The sequence below is a fragment of the Drosophila innubila genome (genome assembly GCF_004354385.1).
Source record: "Drosophila innubila isolate TH190305 chromosome 2L unlocalized genomic scaffold, UK_Dinn_1.0 5_B_2L, whole genome shotgun sequence".
Taxonomy (NCBI): Eukaryota; Metazoa; Arthropoda; class Insecta; order Diptera; family Drosophilidae; genus Drosophila; species Drosophila innubila.
Window position 1 is genome coordinate 4,053,605 of NW_022995373.1, and position 16,980 is coordinate 4,070,584.

Consider the following 16,980-nt stretch of genomic DNA (forward strand, 5'->3'; position numbering starts at 1 on the left):
GTGAAGAATTACATTCAATCCTGTGTGGGTTGTGCATTGAATAAGCAACCTGGAGGACGACAAGAGGGTCAATATCATTTTGACAATATGAAACCAATACCATTTTCCACGATACACATTGACCATTTGGGACCCTTTCAAAGAAGTTCCAAACTAAACGAGTACATCTTTGCCATTGTCGACGCCTTTACAAAATTTACAATTATTCGCGCTGTGAAGACCACAGCTACCAAACATGTCTTAGATGTCCTACGAGAAGTAACAAGTCACCTTGGAATACCAGCCCGAATCATCTGCGATCGTGGTACAGCCTTCACATCCAAAGAATATGAGAAATTCTGCCGACAGAATAATGTCAAGCGTATCCTTAATGCCGTTCGCACTCCAAGAGGAAATTGACATGTAGAGCGTACGAATCGTATAATACTATCCATGCTGTTGCCAATGACAGATAATGAGAAGCGATGGGACGAGAAGCTACGAGACATCCAATGGAGCATCAACACCATGGTAAACAAAACTACAAAATGTTCACCATTTCAGTTGTTGTACGGGTATGAGCCACGTGATATTCTGCAAAATACGTTGGTGAATATTCTCCAAGACAGAATTCTCTGATGACAGATGCTGAGTTACAGAAACTTAGAGAAGATACCGCCACTAGAGTAGATGACCAAAGAGCAGAAGCTAAAAAGAGATATGATGCCAAGCACTCGAAGCCGACTATCTACGAGCCAGGTTATCTCGTCCTGGTTGAGAATGAGCCCTACAGCACAGGCACATCCCGGAAACTGGAGCCTCACTATAAAGGTCCGTTCCTGATCAGCAAGGTGTTGCCACTCGACCGATATCTTATTGAAGATATCCCCCATGCTCAGCGAACTCAGAGGCATTACAAGTCAGTGTACGCCTCTGATAAGATGAAGCCGTGGTGTAAGATACCACCAGAGGACCAAGATGAAGCGATATCGATAGAACGAATAATCGATAGTTAAGAAGAAGAAGAAGAGATCTAACACTGGTGCGAAGCACACACGTTTATTGAAGCTCCTTAATTTTATATTATTTTCATTTAATAAATATTAATTAATTATATTCGAGTCATTATTACTTCGCCAAGATTCTCGCACGGATCGCCTGACTACAAAGCACCAATTGAAAGCCCAGTGTCTTTCACCAGTAATACCAAGTCGTCCGCATAGGCTGTGGCTCTGCAGCCCTTGTGTCTTAGCTGTAGGAGGAGATCATTGAAACCCAGGTTCCATAGCAAGGGGGAATGACTTCGCTTATTAAAAGAAAAAAAACGAGGTTATTAGCCTACATACTCTAAGTTATAGTCTCCAGGACGCGCTAGGATGGTAATAATGTAACGATCCTTAAGGCTTCACCGGGCTAACTCGGTCGGCGATATGAGTTCGTGCAACAAATTTATATTATGCAGCACTTGCGAATAAGTAAGAAGGCAGATCGATATTCAATAGTAAATGGTCTTTGTTTTTTAGCGACACGATGGCCGATTTTTTTAAGTTTCAAGGTAGGTTTAGTTAATTTTGATGCGTTGCGTTGATTAATGGTGTCCTCGGGTCTCTGTCCTTGAAATCCGATGCAGGCTCGTCACTCGTTGGTCGCTGGTCTCACTCCTGGTTGTAGTTCGATTCGTCTCTCGTACTGGGGACCCCGCTACTGCAAGGGTATCGGGAACAGGTCCTGCGACAGCTATGATTGTCGTACGTATATCCTGCGACAGCAAGGATAAGTCCCTCTTGACCCGCTCTTGCAGGGACAACTAAATCTATGTCCTGCTTCAGCAAGGACGGATAAACTAGGCGTTCTCCAAGGACTCTCCGATTAATTTTGCCCGCTTACAGCTGGGTTGGCTCAAGCCCTGCTAATGCGAGGACGAGTACGGCTACGTCCTGCGACAACTAAGCTCTCTTAATTTACTCCTGCGACAGCAAGGCTCTCTTAATTTACTCCTGCGACACCAAGGCTCTAGGATACTAATGCTACTATTACAATTACTGGATCCTGTGACAGCGAGGGGGTCTTTTCTGGTTCCGCGTCGGCAGGAACTATATCCTGCTACAGCAAGGATATCTACGATGGTTCTTGTGACAACAAGGATTGTAACCTGTTACTGCAAAGTTATCTATGATGCGTCCTGCGACAGCAAGAACTATATTCTGCTACAGCAAGGATATCTACGATGGTTCTTGTGACAACAAGGATTATAACCTGCTACTGCAAAGTTATCTATGATGCGTCCTGCGACAGCAAGAAATATATCCTGCTACAGCAAGGATATCTACGATGGTTCTTGCGACAGCAAGGATTATAACCTGCTATTGCAAAGCTATGTTTTTCGGAGGGTCGTGTGTCAGCAAGGATTGATGTTTTGTCCTGCTATTGCAAGGACTGATCGGTGTTACTTTTTTGCTTGCTCTACTCGAAGTGTGTCGCATGCGCTGTTGCGCGCCCTTTTATACTCTGGGCCGCCGTAGGCAACGGGACTTCTGCTCGCCTGCATGACAGAGGCGTCGCTGAAAATGTGAAATTGTTGTGGGGAACACACAGTTGTTCCTCACAATAATAATAGTAATAATAAATAATCCTTAGCTTGAAATACCTTCAGTTATTCGATTTTTCTAATAAATTACAAAACATTTTGACTTCTTAGGGTTTAAACTAAGACTGTTCTTTTAAGCCCAGTCATTAACATTTATCAGATCTAAATTGCACATATTTACACACTCATTAACTTGAACTATGGGACGACTTACATGCATTTGAGCATCATCTGCATACTTATGGACATTATACTCAGACAATACACTTGACAAGTCATTAACATATAAGGTAAACAACAACGGACCTAATACAGATCCCTGCGTTACACCACTAGTAATATATAGCACATATTACACTTTATCCTGCACAGAATCAGGTTTCTTTCTATTTGGCAAGTAAGAAAGCATTAACTTGAAAGCAGTTACAAAGAAATTATACATTTGACTCAGCTTAGTAATTAATATCTCTTGGCTGACAGTATTGAATTCCCTTTCTGAAATCAAGAAGTGTCAGAATTGTTACGTTGCCATTTTCCATTTTCCTTCGCAATTCTTCGACAACCTTAATAATTGCAGTCGTGTAGCTTTGTTTTCAAAAGCCAGATTGGTTATTGTTAAATAACAAATTGTTTTCCATATAGCGATATATTTGGCCAGCATTCAGCTTCTCAAATATTTTGAAAACGTATGGTAAGATTAAAATTGTTCTATACTCATTTGATTTAATTTAATTTTGAGGTTGCAATTGCAGTATTATATAAATATGTCAAATGATTAATAATGCTTGAAAGCCAAACAGGTTTGTGGAGACCCGTACCACCGGAACAGAGCTGCATCGGAGATGAGGCCGGTGACAACTCTGACTCACGAGGTGGCAATCACTATCAGGATAGCAGCACCTCTAAGGAAACGGATGACAACCCTTGAAAAGAATGGGAAAGTCATATTCTGAAATGTCGGCCCCTATCGGCGGCCACTTCGATAAAAGAGTTCAGCGGAGTAATTTCCACGACCACTCACATTTGCCCACATTTTAATGTGGCTCATTTTTGGCTTTCCACGACCAAATGTGAAACTGCTAAGACATTTGATATTCCCCCAAAGCGAATCAGCTGTTCGGTTTCTGTGCACGAATTGGCAAAAAACCTTAACATTTATAATGAATGAGCCAAAATGATCATTCGGAAATTTTACTGAAATGAAGTCCACATTGGTGACGAATGATGAAAATGACTTCGAATGTGCCAAATGTGCTGTCGTGGAAATAGCCTATAACATACGCGTTCGAATAATAAAACACTTTTAACTAGAGTTATTATTACTACAGTAGTGAGTTCTTCCACTGGTGACGAGGAAAATCTAACTTTTTATGCAATTTGTATAAAAGGACAAAAAAAAAAAACGTTGCCTAATAATATGTAAGTACATACATATGTATGACCGAATGCCTACAAAAATGTGTTAGGATATGTTTTTTTTCTTCTCTTGTTGAAAAAAAAAGAGAAATTGAGGGTTATAAAAAAGCATGTAAAGCATGTGCTGATTTAATTCAAGCTCGTGCAAATAAAGATAAAACTGCTCATGGATAGCTAATTAAATTCAAGCTCGTGCAAGAAAGAATATTGAAAGCTTTTGTGCGGACAGCTGGTTAAATTCAAGCTCGTTCAATTGGAGACAACGCTGCGCATAGATAGCTGATTGAATTCAGGCTCGTGCTAGAAAGAATAACAAAAACTTTGCGTGGATAGCTGATTTAATTCAAGCTCGTGCAAGAGGGAAGCTTTTGCGTTGATAGCTGATTAAATTTAGACTCATGCTTAGTTCGGGGATTAGAAAATCGGGAAATGTGATAGTTCCTATGACAAGGGCAATTCGTCGCACACGAATATGTTACAAATATAAGGATATGCTGAGCTTAAACTTCATTTTTATTTATTTTGTTCTAAATAGCCAATTTAAAACTAACGAAATGTCTAAAAAGAAACCTTTCCTGTGCCAGGGAATTGATAAAGCGCTGATTCAGAATTTCTAATGCGATTGCGCCATCAAATGTTGATATGTTCGTTTGGAGAAACGAAATCACAAATAGAAGACATCTGTTTAAAGGATAAGAACCTCGATACATAGGCGCCGCTAGATCTCTTAAAGGAATTTCTCGAGAACAAGTTCAACTTGGAGGAGGTAATCAAGACATGTATTATTAAGGAACAAGTCAACAAGCAGACACATTCCATGATGCCTCAAGGGGAGCAGAGTAGTGTCAATGGAGTATTGCCACGAAGTTTGAGTTTAGCAGATGCGACCGAAAAGACCACAGATAGAGCAGCTTCGATTGCCCGGCCAGAAACATTAGATGCACAAATGCTCGAAAATCGGAGACTTCTCCAGAAAGTGCCTCACTACATACAGACAGCCAAGAGGTCAGGGAAGTGAACCCGACACAAAGCATCTTCGAATGGGAAACTCCATAAGGTCCATTACATGCGAGATGACTGGCGGAAATTGCTAGAATTGAATTGTTGAAGACGAGGAGTTTCGGTGCTGAATTGGCGGACGTACGTTTAGGGTAATTATTAATTCCGGCTCCAAGTACAATTGATCCCACAAAAAAAACCTCTAAACGAGGTAAAAGTCTAGTGACGAAAGCAATTTCTAGCCCCAAAATTTCTGATATCCAATTTTGTGACGAACAAAATTCAGTTTAATCTAAAAATTTTAAATAAAAATATAAATTAATATAAAAAAACGAAAATTGGCATTCGGCACTGCGCAAAAAGTTATTTTTATGTACAAAGAAGATCACCCTTTTTACTCACAGTGCACAATGCCAATTTTCGTTTTTTTATATTAATTTATATTTTTATTTAAAATTTTTAGATTAAACTGAATTTTGTTCGTCACAAAATTGGATATCAGAAAGTTTTTCGTACTAAAACGTGATTTTCGACCGATAGAAAAATGTATTTATTCACTTAACAGGTAATATCTTCCGAACCCCTCAACCAAAATTTATGTTTCATATACCAAAAAACGCGAAATTGTACGTATTACAACATATTAAAATTTAACAAAAATCGTTAGAGCCGTTTTGTCAGAAATCGCCAAAATGTAAGCTAAAAAACTTTATTTCTCCTGTAAAATGTTACCTGAGTACTTTAGAAGTTTAAAGGTACGCCTAAAAGCCCTCAAACACACCTTTCTAATGATATATAGAACATATCTGTAGCTTCTATGGTTTGGAAACTGTTGAGGTTTCAACTTTGGCGGGATTTAGCGTTTTCCTGCTAAACTAGCGGGAAATTGAAAAAGTCGTAGAACAAACATTTCTAGATTTTTGAAAAGGAATCAATCCCCATCATTACATTTAAGCTTCTTTAGCGCTTTGATGCAAACAGACAAACAGACAAACAAACTGACTTTTCATTTCATTTTGAGAAGTCCACTAAAATTTTCAAATTTATTTATCTTTTGAACCAGTTATCGGATTTGGTTGATTGAGGTATCAATCGACGCGTATTTTTAATTAGAAATTTAAAAAATAAAAAATTTTACCAAAAAGCCCCAACGGCCCCATAAGCTGCAATTATCAAAATTTTTCCCCTCCCACTTACACCCCCGTATCTCATGACCCAGGTTGGTTAGAAAAAGTTTTAGTACGCCATTTTGTAAGTTAGAACTAAACCTGTCGATCGGTATATAACTCGATCTGATCGGACAGTCGTAGCAAATTTTCCAACTTAGCTGTATATATAGTTAGACGCCTTTCGCACCCTTCGTGCTGCTTTCGTCACTAACGCGAACTGCCGTCCGCAGTGATAATTGATATTTAATAATCAACGAGAATAGTAAGCTATCATTGTTGGGGCGAGACACGTCCATAAAACTCAACGTTTTAAGACTTGGTTCAAACGTAAATAGAGTCGAAAGAGCTTACTCGTTCCCGAAATGGCGTGGTGTCTAGGTGAAGTTATCCATTGATACCTCAGTGGCGTCGGTTCAACAACCGATGAGGCAAGTCCCAACAGAGCTTGAATGTAAAATCACAGACAGGATCAATAAAGTACTACAACAGACTATAATCAATTCAGTATCGGGACCAAGCACATGGATATCTCCCATCGTTATCGCTTTTAAAGACGAAGGCGATATTCGCCTCTGCATAGATATGCGGCGAGCAAACAAGGCTATCCGGCGAGAAAAGTACCCATTACTAACTTCCGACACATTTTTGACTCTCCTCCAAGGGGCCAAATATTTTTCAAGGTTGGACCTAAAAAACGCCGACCGCTAATTGGGGTTGGAAATTCCAGTCGAGAAGTAACTACGTTCATAACTCATCGCGGTTTATTCACACATAAACGTCTATAGTCTTACAACGTTTAATGGAAGAACTATGGTCCCTATGCCCAAACGCGATAAAATATATTGATGACGTTATCGTTTTTGGAAGCTGCAGCGAGGAACATGATAAAATGGGTAAATGATATATTCCAGAATAATAACATTTTGTTAAATGAGGCAAAATGTGTGTGGAAAACACAGAAATTAAAATTTCTTGTTTACGTCCTCACCGAATACAAGCAGACACCGAAAACGTCAAAGTAATCACGACATTTAAAGCACCGAAAACCAAGGATGAGGTACGGAGTTTTTTTGGAATAAGTTACGTACGGAAGAAAATTCATTCTAGTCTAGCGGATACTACGGAGCCTCTCAAAAGTCAGGTGAAAGCTGATGAGAAATTCTCGTGGGGTGAAGTTAGAAAAGGGCTTTCGAAAACTTAAAAGAAAAATTTCCGGCAGTTCCGTTGTTATCCTAATTTGACTTGAATAATAGGACATGCATGATTGCGGAAGCAAGTCCAGTAGAACTGGGAGCAGTTTTAGTCCAATTCAATAATATAATTGAACTACGAATAATCTCATTTGCCAGTAAAAGTTCATCTACGGTAGAACAGCGGGATTCCCAAACGGAAAAGAGAGTCTTGCACTCGTGTTGTCCGTAGAAAATTCTACTATTATCTGTCTGGCCTGAAATTTGACTTGGTCACGGACCACAAACCGCTCGTAGCAATTTTTAAACCCACGCACTCTGGGGCCGCAGGCCGGAAAGCGTGGCAAAAATCATTTTTTTTGACGAAGGCGTTCGTAAAAAGTAGTATATGTATTCGAGAAATCTTCAAAGACTACAAATCCAAACGGTTATTGAAATCGGGTAAAAATTGTGGGCGTGACAGTGCCTCAAAGTTGACCCATTTTTCAATGCGCGCACAAATCTGAAAATTTTACAAGAAATACAAACTTTAAAACTGAATTGTAAACAAATTATGCCACCAATCTAAATGCTTTTGACTTTATCTGAAAAGCATGTTAATTTCTAATAAAATACTCAAAAAAAAATTGTTTCTTAACTTATATATTTGTTTAACCAGCAATGTATGAAAAAAGCACTTAAGCTAGGCTATTTTTTAACTTTGATGGAAAATAACTAAGTCCCACCAACGACCGCCACTATCCCACTACTACAAGACGCTTTGGTACTCAATTCTCTAACTAAATAACCCCGGTTTTGAATGCATGGTGGTGAGCCTAAGCACAGTTATCGTACAAAAACTGACCCAACCTCTCAATAAAAAGATGATAAAAGAGGAAGAGCGCAGTGCATTACATACGTTTTCGTTATGCCAAGCATCATACAAGGATAAACAAAAAAAATTTTTTTTTTTTATTATTGAAATTGGCGCAATACAATTTTAGACCCCGTACTTAAAAAAAGTACAGGTGTCTGTTGGGTTTGTTTTAACGAATATGTGCGTAACAGGCAGAAGGCAAAAAATTTCATATCCAAATTATAAGAACAATTTAAAAGCTAGTGACACCAAATTTGGTATGTAGATTCCTCTATCTTGCAGGCAGGTCAAGTTAGTTTCTTTTTTGAATCGGACTACTATATCATATGGCGCCCATAGAAACAATCGGTCGAAAATCAAGTTTTAGTATGAAAAACTTTTTTGTTTTATGAGATATCTAAAACAATCTGATACAATAAGCATATGACTTGGTTTTATATATTCTGTCCAAAGTTGGTTCAAATCGGTCCACTATATCATATAGCGGTCATAGGACCGATCGGGCGAAAATTAAGTCTTAGTATGAAAAACTTTTTTGTTTAATGAGATATCGTAACCAAACTGATTAAATATGCATAACAATTGGTTTTATATATCCTGTCCAAAGTTGGTTCAAATCGGACCACTATATCATATAGCTGTCATAGGACCGATTGGGCGAAAATCAAGTCTTAGTATGAAAATTTTTTATGTTTTATGAGACATTGTAACCAATATGATAGAATATGCATTTAAGTTAACTAAATATTTTGTATTTTTTTCCATTATTAGTTTTTGACATAGTAAGTACGGGGCTCCGACAGTCGAGTATGCTCGACTGTAGCACCGGCCGACTAGTTTTAAAAATTAAACTATGTGGTTGAAAAGATGAAAAGAGATAAAAATTTAAATTTCGGACAAAAAAAATTGATGTTTTGAATCTTACATGAAAAATATGCACAAAACATATTTTTTTAACTTTTATCGACAAGCCTAACTCACACAGTGGGTCAACCACCCTGTGTAAGCTGTCATTTTAAAGCTTAAGAAGTTTTCTGTCAAATGCTTTTACAATTTTGAAAATATCTTGCCTGGTTTAAGAGATATGATTTTTGCAACGCAAAATGAGAAATGGCTCCACTGTCCCACGTCGCGGCCTTCGGCAAGATATGAGCGATGGCACCTGCGACTGCAATCCTACCGATTCCGAGTGGACATAGGACACATCATTCTACGGGGCACAAGACTCGTGATACAACAAAAATTACGAGAGACTGTTTTAAGGCTAGCGCGCGAAGGTCAAATCGGAGAAAGCGCCATGAAGCGGCGAGTGCGGTCGAAGGTATGGTTGCAACGTTTGGATAGAAACGCAGAAGACCACGTAAATACATGCCAAGACTGTCTCATACAGGAGTGCCACAAAAAACGAAACCAAACGAAAACATGAACAGGTCGCTAGTAAAGCGCCTTAAGATATCTTCCGCTAATAGAGCCAATTATAAAAAGGAGATTCAAAGATTTGTCTTAATGTACAATGTCACACCAATTGAACTCATGTTCAATCGAGTTATAAAGGATAAAATCGAAGTACAAGATTTAGTGGAAGAATTGGCTGAATCGGAAGAAAAAGACAGGGATCTTGTAAAATAACATAAAAGAGAGTCAAAGAAACAGATATGAAATTGGGAGACAGGGTTCTACTAAAGAACGTAATCTTTTCCAATAAGCTAACACTAAATTTTGACATAGTAGTCTAGGTAGTGGTTAGAGAGGGCGATGTGGTACAGGTGTCGAGAGGAGGAAAATCCTATATTATAAACGTTAACCTCTTTAGGAAAGTGCCAGATATTGAAAGTTCACCGAGTAGGGCAAACACTCCAAACACTCCACACTCAGAAATCATACTCCCAGCAACCATTTGCCGGTCCTCTCCGATAACACCAACAACCCGTGATGACTTTCAATATAACCCCACCCCGGAAGAGATCTCCTGTAGCGGTGTGGAGACCCGTACCACCGGAACAAAGCTGCATCGGCGATGAGGCCGGTGACAACTCTGACTCAAGAGGTGGCAATCCTTATCAGTATGGTAGCACCTCTAAGAAAACGGATGATAACCCTTGAAAAGAAAGTAAAAGTCACTGTCAGGAATGTCGGCCTCTATCGGCGGCCACTTTGGTAGAGGACCTCAGCGGAGTAAGATACGCGTTCGAATAGTAAAACACATTTAACCCAATCCAACTAGAGCTATTATTACTAAAGAAGTGGGTTCTTACAAGGTTCAAGGAGCTGATCCTGTCCAGGCTTCCACTGGGATGATCGTCTGTCGAAAGTTCTACTGATAATTTGCCTGCTGAGCAACACCGGACTTTCCGTTCTTTAATTGTTGTTTGATTAGTTTTGGCTGCAACACATGTTGTAGATAGATGTCGGTAATCTTTTGGACTGCTATTCCCGTGACAATCATCGCTTTTTCAAGACCAGCTGTTTGATTTCTCGGTTTGTATTGTGGTTAGAAGCCGTGCGGCGTGAAATCCTGTATGGTCGATCGGCAATTGTCGAGTAATACAAAATAAAAAAAATCATCTTTGCGAGGTAAAAGTCTAGTGACGAAAGACTTTCCATGCTCCAAAAAGTCTGATTTCCAATTATGTGACGAACAATATTCAAGTTAGCAAATAGTTCAGCGGCTGCAGAGTCATCTCTGGCCTTATCTTGCCCAAGAAAAAAAGAGAGAGGTAAACTGGGGAACTTCCGCTTCAAGTTAACAAATTTGTAAAATTATTTTGGGTCACGGAAAAACTGTCTTTTGCATCGAGTTAGATAGCTCTCGTAGCATAGCGAGTTTATATGGGGAAAGTCCGACTGGCAAGTTTCAGACAAAGCAAATATATCCGAATCAAAGGACATACTACTCAAAATTAGTTTTTTGAGCCTAGTAAGGTGGCCTTTAACATTTTGATAATGAATACAGGCAAAATCGGGCCGCAGGGTCCCTCAAACACACCTTTCCAATGATATATAGAACATATCTGTAGCTTCTATGGTTTGAAAACTGTTGGTTTCAATTTTACCGGGATTTAGCGTATTTCCGCTAAACTAGCGTTTTTTTTTTTTAAAGTCGTAGAACAAACATATATAGATTTTCGAAAAGGAATAAATCCCCATCATTACATTTAAGCTTCTTTTGCGCTTTGATACAAACAGACAAATCGACAAACATACAAACAAAGAAACTGACTTTTCATTTCATTTTGAGAAGTCCACTAAAATTTTCAAATTTATTTATCTTTGAACCAGTTATCGGATTTGGGTGATTTAGGTATCAATAAATAATAATTACCAAAAGGCCATAACAGCCCCATTAGCTGCAATCATTTTAATTTTTCCCCTCCCATTTACACCTCCGTATCTCATGACCCAGGTTGGTTAGAAATAGTTTTAGTATGCCATTTTGTAAGTTAAGACTAAACCTTTCGATCGGTATATAACTCGATCGGACAGTCGTAGCAAATTTACCAACTCAGCTGTATATATTGTTAGTCGCCTTTCGCACTCTTCGTGATGCTTTCGTCACTAATGCGAACTGCCGTCCGCAGTGATAGGGATCTCAGATGTAGGGGCAGCTACGTTATCAGTCCTTTTGTTAGGCGCTGCATTGCGAAGACGTCTATTCTTCTGTCCAGATCCAGCCCGCACGGAAGACACGTTGACTTGGGCTGATTCAGTTGTCAGTGATAGAATCACTTGCAGAAGGTGTAGGAGAATTGAATAGGTTAACAATACCCGGAGAGGCTGATTAGGACAACTATGGCGAAGCGTCTTGATAGGGATGAGATGCCAATGGAGTCACGGGAGAGTGAATAACTGGTATATTAGGAGGAACAGCTTAAAATTGAGAATCAGGCGTTGAGTTAAATTTATATTGGCTAAGCAATTTGAGACTAGAGTCAAAATCACTCGAAAGAAGCTTAGCCATTTTATTAAGTTTTAAGAAGTGGTTTCTCACAGAATTATATATTCTTGAGAAATCAATTTGTAAGTCGATGCATACTGGACAAGACCATTTCACTGCACCACAATCCTTTTTAGAAACGGCAATAATCTTATCATCTTATCTTATCTCGATCTGTAAGTCCAGCACACTTTGCATGCATGGTATTCTAACACAACCAACAATAAATAAAACTCGGTGCCCAGAATCATCAGCACACTTGATAAGTAGTTCATTTTGTCTTGCAGCACAACATGTTTTCAACAGGCTTTAAACAAGAGAGCAAAACACAAAAACAATTTGCTTGTGAGAGCGCGCTGTTAAACAAAAACGAAATGCAACAGCGAACACACACACAATCAAATGTATTAAGATGTGCGAAGCGCCGAAACTGAGATAAGGAGATGTAAACACAAACAAAAACAATCGCTGTGCTTAGAATAACAACAAACTTGTGTAAGCGAGGGGTAAAGCAAAAGCCGAAATACACAAACAAACACACGCACAAGAACGTAAATATTTAAGGGAAAATGCAAAACTAAGTTAAGCACAATTAACAACTCTATTTAGTAGGACAACAATGCACATATTATTTCAACTTACACAGCAAATCCATAGCTTGTTCACTTATGCACAATTTTAGATGTAAAAATATAAAAACGATGTGTTATAATTCACAGAAACGGGTGAAAACTTACGAGTTAAATAAAACATTCGCTCAAACAAAGAACTCTAACTGCATACATTTGTATGAATACGATTTATGTTGCTGAATTTAAGCAAAGCTCTTTAGAGATTTTAAAATATTCTCGTGCAGAGGATTGTTTTGATTTCTGTGGCACCCAAGGGCGTAGGCAGGGGGTGCAGAGGGGGACACTTGCACGCCAAGTTTAAAATTTTTCTGCCAAATCTGGAATTTTCCCACCAAATCTGGCAGCGTGAATATAATTATTATTTTCTCTTTCAAAAAATGTTATATTATATAGATTTGTTGCTACTTATTACATTAAGCACGAAATTTTCAACAACTAAAAATTTTAAATTCTTGTCAAATAACTGATAACTGATAATAAATACTTCGTACGAACGGTGAAAAACGTAGTGGTCTGATTTGTATTAGAAGGTATCATGTCATTTAGCAGGTACTGATTACTGATCCATCAGAAGTAAAGAAAAAACCTGCCGAAAAAACCCAATGTTGAAAAAGCGACCCTCAGTTAAAATGCCCTGACTTGCAATTTTTATACTAATACGTTTATTTTATTCTTACATACAAACACGTTATTATGATCAGATTTCAGAATCAATTAGGGTGCATGGCAGCGGTCACATGTGCATTACTGAAATCGTGAGCATCCCTTTACATTTCAGTCCTGCCCAGGTATTTGTATTTCAATTTTAAATTTTTTGTTTATAAATGTTTGAGCTTCCTGGTGGTCTAGATGCTAGAGTTGACGATCTACGTACAAAAGTTGCCGACTCAAATCTGGAAAATCTTTCAATGTTTTTTAATTATTTTTATTCGATGCGCCCAATATTAACAATTTATATATTTATAAAATATTAAAATACTGCTAATTTTTTGTTGTTTTGACATGCAAAAAATTTTTTTTGGGGGTTGCATTGTAAAATTTTCCTACAATCAAACAAATGCGTTTGTGTCGGGACGTCACTAAACAAGTGTTGTAAAAATTTGCACACTAAAATATGCCAAATATACAAACTTTCGATTGAAATTATCGACTTTTAATCGTGTTTTTATCATCATTAAATGGGTATATGTGCCTGACTTTTCGTAGTCAAGGGTCTGGGTCCAGCACCCTGTCAGGAAATTTTTCAGTACAAGTTGTTGTTGTGACGTCTGGCACATGAGCTCACTGCCATGCTGCCACTGTCAAGTAAAACCCCTAAATAATTTTGTGTGGTGCCCGTGTTACAGAATATTTTATTGATAAAAATTGAATGTCCGAAATACCAGGTTGTCCTAATTAACAAGTGATCCAATTATTAAAGTAGAACAGTAATTTATATTTGCGTAAAAGAAGTTTATTTAAGAAAAATATTAGATGTGCTCCTCTTTATTACGTTTCAATTTCGCGAGCGAAGCGAGCTGGGGGTGGAGCCCCCTTGTTAATTATATGAAACATACCTTAAATAACATTTATATAAATCGCAAATTTTCAAACCGTTCTTTCAAAATTATTATTTGTCCTTAGAAATATCTAGAGGTTTGTGGAAAGATTTGTGGTGATATTATAAAAAAAATTTGTTGCCCCCTCCCTTCGCTTAAAGCTGCCTACGCCCTTGGTGGCACCTCTGATTTTATATCGTTAGGCACAAAATTTAATATCAGATATATTAGCTATGTCCAAATAATAACACAATATGAAATTCAGCTTGCAATTGTTAATTTAATTATTCTTTTCAATATCGTACAACTTGCCGCTCTCGGTTACAGAATAAAAGTGAAAGAGGCGAACGGAAATGGGATTCGTATTTGAATTTATAATTGTGTATACTGCCAGTGTGAATGTTTTTTTGTTCATTATCAAACAAGAAGTTTAAGAGCATAAAAATGCTTTCGTCACTTGACTTTCACCTGGTAAAGGAATTTGTATACCCTTTACACAAAAATAAGTAAAAATGTTTGTAACAGGAAGAAGGTAAATACATTTAAGATGGATCAACCAAATGAAGCACAAAGCCTTCCATTAGCCCCATGCACATCAAGTTTATTTCAAATTTTTTCCACGCCCCCTCAGAGATTTAGAACGACTGTTTTAATTTTTAAGGCAATACAAGCTCTTAAATGAATGTATCAGGTATTCCAATGGTCGGGTCTCGACTATAGCCTTGTCCACTTGTTTTTATTTAATGATCACGACTAAAATCAGTCATACGTTAGATAATGATCTTAATTACATTGAACAATATTTTCAGAATTACAAATGATGCACGAGAAGATGAAATGGAGGATAATATGGGACAAGTTAACACCATGGTAGGCAACCTCCGCAATATGGCATTAGATATGGGATCAGAGCTCGAAAATCAGAACCGTCAAGTAGACAGAATTAATCGCAAGGTATGTACATTTTCGCATAGTTTAAAACCAGTTCTCGTGATATTAAGTTTTGAGTCTGTAATACTGAATAAGGTGCATGAAATAAGTAAACAGGACAACACATTTTCAGTTATTAAAAAAAAAAAAAAAAATCTACCTTTTTGTAGGGTGTGGAGATTAAATTAAATTAAAATTAATGTGTATGTCCTTAAATCGAAATAGGGTTTGGTATTCAATATTAGTATAAACGTAAAAATGTAACATAGAGGAGGCAACTCCGACCCTATATTCTATATATTTTTGAACAGCATCAACAGACGAGTCGATATAACCATGTCCGTCTGTCCGTTCGTGCGAGCGCTTTGATCTCAGAAACTATAAGAGCTAGAGACACCAAACTTGGCATGTAGGTTCATCTATATTGCAAGCATCAAAGCAATCAGATCTGTATCGCTCTAAAATATATTTTTGAGAAAAACTGCTTTGAGCCAGCGATCCATAATGCAACGGTAGAGAATATTAAAACTAAAAATAGGAATAAGAAGTTTGAAAAACAAGTGCATATTATGGAGAACACAGAAAAATGCGATTGTCTTTTGTACTTATTACAAATTTGAAGTTAATTCAAACCTTGTGTTTTTGTTGTATCGTATATATTTTATAAAAATATAAATAACATATATATATAAATTCTATGCTTTTTTTAATTCTAGGGCGAATCAAATGAAGCAAGAATAGCAGTAGCAAACCAAAGAGCCCACCAGCTTTTAAAGTAAATTGATGTCAAGATAATAAAATGTACATACACACATTTTTGTAAATGATATTTCGATTTTTTATTTTTATTAAATATTTCAAAATTTCGTGTAACTTCTTAGTGCTCCAGCAGTAGTAATTAACATAATCGTATTAATAATTTTTATTGTATAATAATATTTTGTAATACCTAAATGCAGCCATGTTAAACAAATTAATTATGAATTACATTTACACTCTGAAATGCTCAAATTCGTATGCACTCACTCGATAATGCTTTATATATAAATATGAAAAAATATATTTATGCATATATATATGTATATTCCCAATGTCATACAAATCAGCTAAAATATTTTGGCGACTAAAATATAATAATTATTATCAAATATTTTTATTTGAGTGAAGTCTTTTGAATAATGAAGTTATGCTATGTTACTCTACATTTATTACTAAGACCCTTTTTCTCATAGTCCAGTTAATCATTAATTAAGATTTTTTTAAATTTAAATACGTCAAATAATCTTTCAGTTAATTAGTAGAGAAATTGAAAAAACGAGCCTATTTATCCCCTGAATATTATTCCAGGGAATAAAGTTGGTCACTTCTATTCGCGACGTTTTACGTTCCGTCTTGAAGGCAAATTAAATGCCGTAAAAGCTAATTGGTGGGGAAACTATTTTTTATTATAATTCAAATGTTTTTCTTTACCCTGGTATAATTCGTTTGTTTCAATAATTTTTACAAAAGATCGCATGTGAATCCGAGAACAAATAAAAGAAAAGTAAAGTATCATTTGATAGTTGGCACCGAGAACTTAGCCACATAAAAACGTGTTGGGGCTCAGAGTTCAGACTACCCTTTCCATTTGGTATCTGCTCGTGTAGGTTCTTTTCTAAAATGAAAAAAGGTGGCTGATTAAAATCCTATTCGTACTCAACGCATTAAAATACATAAGGAAAGGGTAGTCTGATATTCCTGGCTGTACAAA

At 37.2% G+C, this 16,980-nt stretch overlaps 1 protein-coding gene across 3 annotated transcripts in view; it reads left to right on the forward strand.

Annotated features, from left to right (window-relative positions):
- The window catches only part of LOC117782664 (synaptosomal-associated protein 25), a 109,802-nt gene extending 93,520 nt beyond the window's left edge, over window positions 1-16,282 (forward strand). For all 3 annotated transcript variants that reach the window (XM_034619692.1, XM_034619691.1, XM_034619693.1), the window contains 2 exons: window positions 15,110-15,254; window positions 15,947-16,282. In XM_034619692.1, coding sequence (XP_034475583.1) covers window positions 15,110-15,254; window positions 15,947-16,009 — 208 coding nt within the window. In that variant the 3' untranslated portion in view covers window positions 16,010-16,282. The remainder of the gene's footprint in view (window positions 1-15,109; window positions 15,255-15,946) is intronic.
- Window positions 16,283-16,980: the final 698 nt, after the last annotated feature.